This window comes from Anneissia japonica, unplaced genomic scaffold (genome assembly GCF_011630105.1).
Source record: "Anneissia japonica isolate Jap-2015-1 unplaced genomic scaffold, ASM1163010v1 scaffold573_len2283161_cov171, whole genome shotgun sequence".
Classification (NCBI taxonomy): Eukaryota; Metazoa; Echinodermata; class Crinoidea; order Comatulida; family Comatulidae; genus Anneissia; species Anneissia japonica.
In genome coordinates, this window is record NW_022719802.1 from 2,076,863 (window position 1) to 2,088,291 (window position 11,429).

General features: G+C 35.5%; 1 protein-coding gene across 1 annotated transcript in view; it reads right to left on the minus strand.

The window, feature by feature from the left end:
• Positions 1-2,438: 2,438 nt before the first annotated feature.
• The window catches only part of LOC117111046 (creatine kinase U-type, mitochondrial-like), an 11,129-nt gene continuing 2,138 nt past the window's right edge, over positions 2,439-11,429 (minus strand). The window contains exons 2-7 of the mRNA XM_033253928.1: positions 9,024-9,239; positions 4,524-4,708; positions 4,183-4,306; positions 3,952-4,086; positions 2,829-2,954; positions 2,439-2,592 (exon numbers count right to left, since the gene is read on the minus strand). Of these exons, the coding sequence (XP_033109819.1) occupies positions 2,488-2,592; positions 2,829-2,954; positions 3,952-4,086; positions 4,183-4,306; positions 4,524-4,708; positions 9,024-9,239 (891 nt within the window). The 3' untranslated portion in view covers positions 2,439-2,487. The remainder of the gene's footprint in view (positions 2,593-2,828; positions 2,955-3,951; positions 4,087-4,182; positions 4,307-4,523; positions 4,709-9,023; positions 9,240-11,429) is intronic.

Consider the following 11,429-nt stretch of genomic DNA (forward strand, 5'->3'; position numbering starts at 1 on the left):
ACCGAAAAGGATATATAAAAATGCATTCATTAAACGATCAATTACTTGTGAACACTATTTAAAAAAATTCCCCAATCTATTCATAACACTGCAAAAATAAGATAAATCCAATATCAAGCGTATTCATTATGGAATAATTTTAACAAGTCTTTGATAAAGCAGGTACCATATTTTCATCAGTTCACAAAATGGAACGCGCCCGGATCCCTGGGCCGGCTGTGAGCTCGGTCAGTTTTTCGTTTTGAAAGCATTTGAAAAATGAAAAAATGACGGAAGAAAATTTTATCCAATTAGATTATTTTTAATATATTACTGATCGCAAGCAAATCACATTTCTGTTGCCGCTTCAACATAAGCAAATGGATTGGTATAGGCAAAGTTATGACGTTGTAAATAAACGACTCCTCACAAACCGGCTCAAATTCCCCTGAAAACACGCTAATATCGCTTATATTTTCGTAATTCAACCTAAAAATGATGGAGCTAAATATTTGAAAACAAATATTTTGTAAACTATTTGCAATAGCTATATTTATAACCTTCCATAAACAATTACTGTTAACCTTTATCCGACCTTTAGTTTTTGAGTTTTTTTTTTAGTAAAATCAGTCGATATTTTTGAAGAAACGCTATAGTTAAGAGATTTTCACGGCGGTGCGTTTGTAGTTAAATGGACCAAAGAAATTGATATGATAGCCTATAGGCTTACCGATTTGCTTTGGCATACTTCGAGCAGTACTGTGCGGCATTGCGAGTACCTAGTTAACATTATCCAAATTTAACAGCCTTTGGCTGTTAAATTTTTCTATTAAAAATTGAATTTTGTTTATAAAATTAATTTAAAAAAAATAGAACGAATAAAAAATTAATTAAAAACAAGTAAAAAAAAATCACTTAAACTAATGCAAGATCAATTCTAAAATCTTGTGCTAAATGCACCCTATCCCCTTAAAGTGTTGAAATAAATAAATAAATAAATAAAAGTGTAAACAACCTAGTACAGAATGCAGTAGCCAGGACTTTCAAACTGTGTGGGACCAGGACTTTCAAACTGTGTGGGACAATATCAGGATGGATCCACTTTAAGTTCAAATAATGTGGACCCATTTTCTTAACAGTTGTCCCATTTTACGCAAGAATATGAATAATCTGGACCATTTTCTTAAAAATTGACCCATTCTACACAAAATATGAGAAATCTGGACCCATTTTCTTAAAATGTGACCCATTTTACACAAAGTATGAGAAATCTGGACACTTTTTTAAATTGTGGACCCCATTCTTTGTGGACCCAACAGAATAATTGTGTGGGACTGTGCCAACAGTACTGTCCCATTAGCGGCATTGAACGTTCAGTATATCCTAGTACTAGACGAACTTGCCAAGTAGTAATCGCTTTCCCTTAGACTTTCCTTTTCCTCTCTCCAAGTCCCTGGAAGATCCTACGTTTTACCTTTACACGAGCCGTATTTGTTTGAATTTAAACAATTTTAGTTGCCAGTAGTACCGTATTATACACTTATTAAGTAGATATCGTTTCCGTTTTCCAGTATTTCAAAAAAAATTCTTTTCTACTTTCAAAGCTGCTTGAATTTAAATTAATATACCGTTCCTGCCGTTGTTTTTCTTTTGGTGCCATATTCATTTGCTGTTTCTCAGTGCTTGGTGGTAATTTTTGACTTTTTTATTAGATGTGTCAAATTTCAGCTTTTAAGTGTGTTCGTATGATTTTAACTTTAAGTTCGCAACTATGCAACCAACTTCAATAAAGACATGTTTTTCCAAAACATTTGTTAAACTAATAATATTAAATATTAATAGTAATACAGTAGTAAATTATGTGCCTTTCAATAAGGCTATAAGAATCAACGCACACATCCTCCATGTGATTGATTCTTGATTAACCATTTATTGTGATATAAATCAAAATACAAAACTCAACAGTCTACGTTGATAAATATATATAAAATTGATATAAAATTAGCTCTCATTCTGACTGTAGCCATGGAGAACGGTTCTCGAAGGTCTGGATCCGCGCGTGGTGAGAGTGCCTCGTCGCACTGCTTTTATGAACGTGTCGGCCGCTCGTAGGCGTGGTCGGGCGTCGACACATTAAGGGTTTTAAAGGCTTATTTAAAGATTTTAGAGTCTACCTATATGTAGACCCCTCCCCCCCCCCCCCCCATCCCCCGTTACTCACTCTTTAGTTTACGGGATTACCGTTTGTAGGCCTAATCGTAGGCCTATATACAATGTTGTACCATTAAATTGCAAAAATTAATACGATGTCTATATGCCTATTAAGCTTTTATTCGTACCCTTTGCAAGTTTTATATGTTCTATACATATATATATATATATATATAATAAAATTTATATACAGTTTTGTTAAATATACAATAAAGCTTGACGTATCTACATTTAATTATAAATGTATATATTCTACACAATATATTCTACATAGATTACTATTGTCATGATTTTTTTTTAATTGCGTGGAATAAGGTCATTAATAGAACGCCCTCTTTCAAGTCTTTTTTCCATTGAAATAAGAAGTTCTACGCCATCAATTACACGCTGAACCAATTGCACCTGAAACGAAAAGTTAAAAAAGCATGACGCTCAAATACAACATCAAATACGTGGCTCTACATTAAAGTTAATTTTAACTCACATAAAATGTAGCAATAATAATGTTACACGAGTTTTACACGAATGTTTTGTATTCACATGCGCTATAAGTGTTACACTTTGTTACATCACATTGTATCATTTGTCAGATTAGAATAAGGCAACAGAATAGTAAATTGTAAAAAACAATTACTTACCTCTGATTGACCCAGACGATCAAGGTTTGAGATGTCGAATGTATCACCCTCTGTGGAACTGTCAACTCCTCCAGTACCGCGTTTCTGTAGACGAAGGCTAGCCAGAATATCTTCAAATCTTGGGTCCTAGAAAGTAATCGCAATTACATATAATTTCATGTAGGCCTGCTATAGGAGGATAGAGGAAAATGATCGTGAACTTTCACACTATTTACACTGGGCACATCAGAGGCAACTTATGAGATAGGCCTATTTGCCATTCTGTAGGCTAAAGCCGGGCACTCACTCCGCCCGACGGTCGACGGCAGACGCAATTCTACGAAGAACGCAACTAGACGAAGCACGCGCAACTGATCGTTTTAATCACGATCCGTTCAGACGACCACTGACAATCAGCAGACTGGGTTGCGTGGTCTGGCGCTCACAGAAAGCGGAGTTGGATTCGTCGTGCGACGGTCGTACACCAATCTATTTAACTCCACTTCAACTTTGATTAAGAAACGAAGGCACGTCACGAGAGCCATGCTAAAACTGTGTTATCGTCAAAACCAATGAGAACACAACGCAACAACATGCGTGCAACGGATAGTTTTTGACGACGATCCGCACAGATACCGACCAGTTAACTCGAAATGTTAAGTTGAATGCAATTCCACTTAACACTAATTCAATTGCACTTAACACTAATTGATTTAATGTTAAGTTAAATGCATTTCCACACTAATTCAGAGGTATATGATAAAACGGCTTGCCATACTTACGGCGCAGTATGTGTACGTCACAATTTACAGACTTGTCTGCGCCTAATACGAAGTGTGCAAGAGTATGCTGCACAGTATTGACTTTTAAGCGTATCGCACACGTCAATCGATTACACTAACGTTCATTTGCCACAAATTTGACGCTGTAAGCACTCTCATGCGTGACAGGCTTTACTTTGAAATCGCATAAGACGGCACGCGTAACGGATAAAACGAATGAAACGAATCACGACGAGAGACGCACGCAACAAATCGCCTTTAATGACAACCCGTTAAGTCTGCCATTTAAAATCATCAGACGCTGTCGGCATTCGTAGGACCGTCGTACGAATTAGTTGTGACTTGTTACGTTGAAAACTCACCTTATGAAGCTTTGCCAGTTTCACGTGGACGCCAGCACGTAACCCGGTACCAAGGTTCGATGGACATGTTAGAATGTAACCCAAATGTTCATTCCACATAAACTCCCAGCCATTTTCCTGAATCTGCTTTTCAACCTGAAAAGTAAAGTACATCAAGGTATTGATTTAGCTATTAATTTTTTTTTAATGATTTGTGTGTGTCAAGCTAAGGTGACGACTTGAAGTATTTACCTCCTTAAGTCCATCACAGAACCGTTTGAATACGCGTTTCATGTTTCCGCCTTTTTCCATTGAGATAACACGTGTATGATCCTCCTCGTTCACCCACACTAGGAAGTTTTTCTGATCGTTGTGCCTTAAGGAAAATAATTAGGCCTATTACTAATGATCATGAGTGATAATAATAATAATGCTAACACAAACAATGATAATAATACCATTAAAAAACAACAATAACAACAACATATTATTATGATGATGATGGTCGATGATCGATGATGATGATGTTTAAATAATAGGCCTATTTCTCTATAAGCCTGTTGCTTAAAAGTGAAATAGATATTATTATCTACCATATTCCACGTGCATCGGGCCAGTCCCTTGCCATCCCTGCGCAAGTCAGAAGGGGAGACACTGGTTTATCGAATAGGAAGTGGTCGTTGATAAGCTGTTCTTGATCTCTCTCTGACATATTGTTGAGAGGGTAGTAAGTGCCTCGTAGTTCTCCTTTCAACCCGTCTAGTGCTTTTTTGACAACCTGAATAATGATATTAACCAAATATAATTCATCATAATTATAATTTTTTTTATAAATTTTTGTTTTCGTTTTCTTGTTTGTTCCTGGCATGCCCATCACAAGAACTTAATCTTCTCGGGATCTTGCCATCTTCCATTTTAGTTTTGTTCTTTAAATCTCATCTTATTGTATATTTGTGTTTTTATATGGAAGAAAATAAATGTCTTTTGAATTTAAAAAAAAATTGAAATAGCACTGATCATGTTGAGTACTTGAATATTACATTGAAAGGCAACTACAATAAATCAAATCACTCAGTTCATATTTTAGTTGGTGTAATTATTACAATGTTTGCGAAAATGGTACAAAATAATTTTTAATATAAATAAATAGTTGTGAAGGCGATGACAATGATAAACACACGCCCCTCCAAAAATTACTCGCACCCCCCCCCCCCAGTCACAACCCGAAAATCACTTGCAAGTAGTTAAAAATCACCTAAAATCACCTTTGAAGGTTAGCGCCCCTGAACTGATCATCGATCCCCTCCCACTTCACTTTCTCTCCCTCCCCCTCATCATCAGCACTCCCATTTCAAGACTTCTAGATACGCCACTGAACCTCAGCCTCAATTTGTTATCATTTAATTTTCATTTTGAAAGCAATTGCAGACTCGTTGTTCTTAAAATGTGTTCTTTAAAAAAAGTGAATCACAGCATTGTTACGATAGCAATTACGAGCACAGCTGCACCACACTGGCTGCATAGAACCCCCTTGACTCTCTGTCATAGACAAAGCCATCATTTTGTCGGGGAACATTGAACCCCACACTTCCTCGGATGCAGTGGTTCCCGACAGCAGGAATAATATCTGGCAGCCCATGAGAAGTGTTTTCTGCGAGTGAGGAAACGGTCAGCATTTCCTGACAAATAATGCATTTTAAGAACCAACCAAGAATACTTTATTAAATTCATCGATCAAACAAATTTTGCGACTTTGCCTGTTGCTAAAACACCCTAAAATACTGTCATAAGGATAAAATATGTTATACAGTATAATTAAAACATTACATCACAATCAGGGGTTGAGCAAGACCTTTGGTACGTTGTCGAGATATACGTATACTCATTCATCCAGTATCATTCATGTGTTTTTCCCACGGGACTTATAAATAAAGCTGATCGTTTATCGATGAAAGATCGTAATTATTGTTTCAAATTCTTCCACCACCCCACCCCCCATTTTTCAAAATTTAACATAAAATGAAAAAAAAGGAGAAAATTCTACTCAAATTTAAAGTCAAGAGTGCCATTTCTGGCCATCCAGAGGTGCCATAATCATAACCTCAGCCCCAACCATGGTGGAGCTGAGGTAGATAGACCACCTGTGAAAGTTCTTCTCTGGGCCCCTCTGTTTAAAATCAGGATCCGGCACGTAACTTTGGTAAGTTATGAATCTGTCTCTTATACACATCTAATCTGTCTTCCGATTCAAGAGACAATTAAGTACACAAATATTACAAATGTAAATTGCAATATAGGTGTTTGTCATACAAATTAAATTTAAATATTAAATCAACATTTGAAACTAAACTATGCTAGGCCTATGCCCTAAATCGATTATCAGAATATTTCATGAAATCATTACTTGTTTGTGTAGTAGCACCAGGTTGTTTGTTTGTAGTATGATATGAATAAAATAAAATATTTGAATTCCTTAAAATATGTTGTGTATAATTAATAAATTACACCTTCTCTAAATTCCAAGAGAACTACAGTGTGCTATCGAAAGTGAACTTCAGTGAAGCGGACTACCTAGAGCTAGTAATATTCATGCATGGCTGGGCTAGACAATTAGAGAAGTACGCTGTGGGACCTATTGACGACAGGCTGCCTACCGACCGTACTAGGTAGGCCCTACCGACTGAATGAATGCAAGTCACTAAAAAATGGACAAGAAAACTAATAATAAAAATGACTTTACGAAAACATGGAACGGTTAAACTATGTATGACTCGTAAACTAAAGCCCCAATATCCTATGGATTTAATTACTAGTATTGCAGGAAACTGTCATTACCTACCGAACATTTAAACCATCAGAGAATTTGCCAGTCAAATGTGTCACACACCAAACGCTACCGGTGTCATGGGACTTCAAAGGCATCGCGCAAACGTTCTTTACGCTCTGCGGCAACTTTGATCTTGGTTCATTTGCATAGCGCTGCGTGCGCGTAGCTTTGCCGAGTGATCTCCTTCTCAATAATACCTCCATGTTTAGACTACGTAATAATAATAATAATAATAATAATAATAATAATAATAATTAATAATTAGTAATAATAATAATAATTAGTAATAATAATAATAATAATAATAATAATAATAATAATAATAATAATAAAATAATAATAATAATATTATTTTGATGGTTTGTTGTTTTGCTTGTATCTGTTTAAGTGGTGTTCTATTCTCTCCTACTATTGATTTAATTGTATTTTGAGAATTTGTTCAATTTCTTCTTGATTTTTATTTTAAAATATTCTGGTATATGTATGAATAACTTATCCTTTTCAATGAAATTGTTCTATTGTTTTAAAGTTATTGTAGGCAATTGTAAGCTTACTACTTTACTTCTATGTTCAGGGGGTTTTCTGAATAAATAGAAATTGGAATTATTTAAAATTTAAAAATGAATTTTGAAATTTGAGCAATAAACCAGAATTTTCTCCCCAAATCCTTAGAGTGAATATCGGTAAAGCATACTGCATGTGTGACTTAATTGTAAACCAACTTGTCAACTTTGACCCTTAACCGTTGGAATTTATTTTTCTTTTTATCCCTGCACTTTTATAGGATTCCAATTCATTCATCATGAAACAATATTGGGAACATATAAAACTACTGTTGTTTTAATTACATTTTTGCTGAATTCATATTATGAATGAATTGTATTTGCCTTGAAAATTATTGCTATAAATTCGTAATAATTTACCTAATTATGTCAATTTTAAAAAATTATGAAGAATTGTATGTTACGTAATATGAAAATATGCCAAAAACGCCTATTAAGGGGACAATTCACGCTTTGGTTACCGTAGTGTCCCCTGAATAGAGGTACCCATATTTAGGGGACACCCCTATTAAGGGACACTTTTTTGTGTTCCGAAGGTGTCCCTTTAATAGGGGTTCTACTGTAATTGGAATGATAAAATACTTTGCTCGCCAATAATAAGTTATTTTTTTCTCATCATGACAAAAAAATTAGATGTAATGGAAATAATTTTTGTTGTAAAAGGTAGATAAAATCTGTGCCTTATAGAAAAAAAAAAACTCATCATAAAAATACTTTTGTGTATTTAAACCCTTATCAACAAAATTATGTCCATAAAAAGATGGCTAACAGAAATCCTTTTTGCTCAATATCTCAGAATTACTTTATTATAATGCTTGTGAGTCAGTATTTTAATTATTGTTAGCAATAATTTATAATTATGAAGTATTTTTGTAAGTGCAGGGGCGGATTCAGAAATGTCCAAAAGGGGGGGCCGGAAGGGGGGCCGAAAGTTTGGCCGATTGAGACAACACTGTCGTAGGGGGTCCGGGGGCTTGCCCCCGCGAAATTTTTGTGTTCTAGACGCCCGAACATAACATTTGAGACATTCTGAACTATTATTTTTTTCTTTTTCCCTCTCTTTTTTTTTTTTCTTTTTTTACTTCCCAAAAGGGGGGCCGGGGCCGGGTCGGCCCCCCCTAAATCCGCCCTGAAGTGTTACAACTCTATTATATAATTTTAACTGTATTACTATATAGTAAGTCTTAATTTATATTTTTATTCACTGTGCAATATTACTTATTATTACTTTTTATTTCATTATGTTATATTGTTGATTAATATGGTGCTTGTCTTTATTGTTAAAATTAGAAATAGTACAGTATGCCAGTTTCAAATAACGTTTATGTTGATGAACAATAGAATATGACTATTGATATAGTACTGTCAGTAAAATGCTGTTGCGTCTTAAGAAAGGACTTGGCTTACAAACGATATTGATTGGTAATGGTATTAATCATGCATGGTCTTATCACTTCCTACGGCCAGGTAAATCGCAATACCCGAAATATTATCATAGGATAAAGTGGACAAAGGGGTTTGACTAAAATACATGAATACCCAAAATTCAGATCGATATGCAATTCAATTTTTCCTGATTTTCTGATTATTTACTTTTTTGCTTTGCTTACTTATCAGATCTATTAATCGAGATAAAACAGAAATAATTAATATAGGCCTAGACATTATTTATCGTTTCAGCTTTCGAGTAATGACAAACTTACACGTTCGACTTCTCGTCGCTCCCCACGCGTGCAGGCTGGCGGCAAATTTAAACCACGGATGCTCCGCCCAGTTCGTACACGTGATGATAACACGTACTTAGGATCGAAGTTGCCACCGCGGATCTTTGAGGAATCAAGATCAGTCGTGTGGATATCGTCGGGTCCATATCCATTATGACGTTGGAGGATGATTGGATCAAATAACTCCTTAAACACCTACGGAGTGACATGACGACAGTAATGACATAACATAGCATAAACATAAATTGTATTTCGGTGTAATCACACCAAGGATAACCCAAGAAGTCTGAAGATTTGTTTCGGGATCCTTCTGGTGGTGAATTGGGCAGTACACCGGGAAACAATTCCTTACTCTTTTCCGAGGAGTATACAGTGCTGCGTTATTTAACGTGCACATGGACCAAATTGTACAAGGGACCTACGGCCTAAGTCTCATCGTAACTTGTATTTCAAGCCGTTCAGCTCAAACACAAGGAGAGCGGCGACGGGAATTAAACCAGGGACCTAGATATCTCCACAAGATTAGCCGACTGAGCTAAGCTGCTCAGTCGGCTAAGAGGTGATAAAAGATAATTATGAATGATAATATAGTAACAATATACATACCGGTACCGGTACCTAATAAACAAATGACAATGAAACTCTGTCCAGACTATCAAAATGCCAAAAAATGTGTTATGCCCATATGTGCTACTTATGGTCATGATGTGATGTTATCATTACCATATTTAGGCATACCGTAGGTTTTTGTCAAATAAAATTTGATAGTCGGTACAAGGCTTAAGAATGTTAATGCTATTTATACAGGACAGCGGTTAGGCCCAATAAAAAGAAAAAAAGGTTAGTTTACCACACTTGCCGTATGTCTTCTATTAGTATTGAAAAAAAACCACTTTTTTTTTAATGTTTCAATTTTCGTTTTTTAAATTTATTTTTCATTTTTTTTTAAAGTAAATCTTTTTTTTTAGATCTAATTTAATATACAAATTTAGTTGTGGGGGATGTAGTGCCACCCACATTGGCGAAACCACTTGCCAAGTTTGTATTAGAATCAAGGAACACTTGGCATACGACAAGAACTCACACATATACAAACATCTAAAAACATCTAAACACACATTGCAATTCCAATAGCATACGAAGATTGCTTTAAAATATTAGATCAGGCTAACAGCAGTTAATAACTAAAAATTAAAGAGGCCCTACACATTAAATGGAATGATCCCTCATTGAACAAACAAGTTTAGCATTATAATAATCACCCTTTGTATGTTATAGAAGAGTCTACAAAGGTATGAATAATTATTACCTCTCAATACACCTGCATCACTAGGCGTACGTACACCAATGGGAGCAGTGTATGCTGACGTGGCGTATTTATGAATAATCATTAGTCAAACATGTGTATCGTGAAGCATACGTGTACCGCAAGAGGTCCGCCTGCCTGGGATTCTTTGGAACGCAATCCTATTTCAAAAAGTACTACCCAAAAGGGGCGTGGCCTTTAACAGAACGTAAAGTGCGTTCATATCGAACGCGTGCTGCGCGTCTACAGAATTCGAAACGCAGCACTTTTACGTTCTTATGAAGGACACACCCCTTCGTGGGAGTACTTTTTAACGTTCCATTGCCTGTATACAAAATGAGGGCAGTCGGACCTCTTGCAGTTTTATACTATTTGATATTACTGGCACTATATAATACTGACGTACGTGGCGTATCTGTTAAGGCCTAGACCTACATCTAATTTTGTTCCTTGAGTCTTTAAAATAGGTCTAGAATATTCCTATTAAACGTTCAGTTTGTTTAGTTTATAAATAAGGGTTCATTGATTCAAGGAATTTCTTAATTGTTCATACTTACTATTGAATTTGAAGTAACTTTCTTCGGGTTCTAATTAGCCTTGTTTTACGAAAGTAATTTTCAATTACAATTCAATTTTCATCGCGGCGCGTGATGTATTCGCGGTGGTGACGAAAAAAAATGAGGAATTTTTTTTGCACACGAACCTTAAAAATATCTAGCCGAGCGTCCAATAATAAAAAATAAAATAACATTAGGAGTTCCATTGATGACGTCACAATTGACTTATAATTTTTAGTCAATCGTGACGTCATCACTGTAACTCGCAATGTTATTTGCCTATTCCCCAGCGTCCAATAATTTTTTATTATTGGACGCTCGGCTAGATATTTTTAAGGTTCGTGTGCAAAAAAAATTCCTCATTTTTTTCGTCACCACCGCGAATACATCGCGCACCGCGATAAAAATTGAATTGTAATTGAAAATTGCTTTCGTAAAACAAGTTTAATTAGAACCCGAAGAAAGTTACTTCAAATTCAATATTAAGTATGAACAATTAAGGAATTCATTGAATCAATGGAC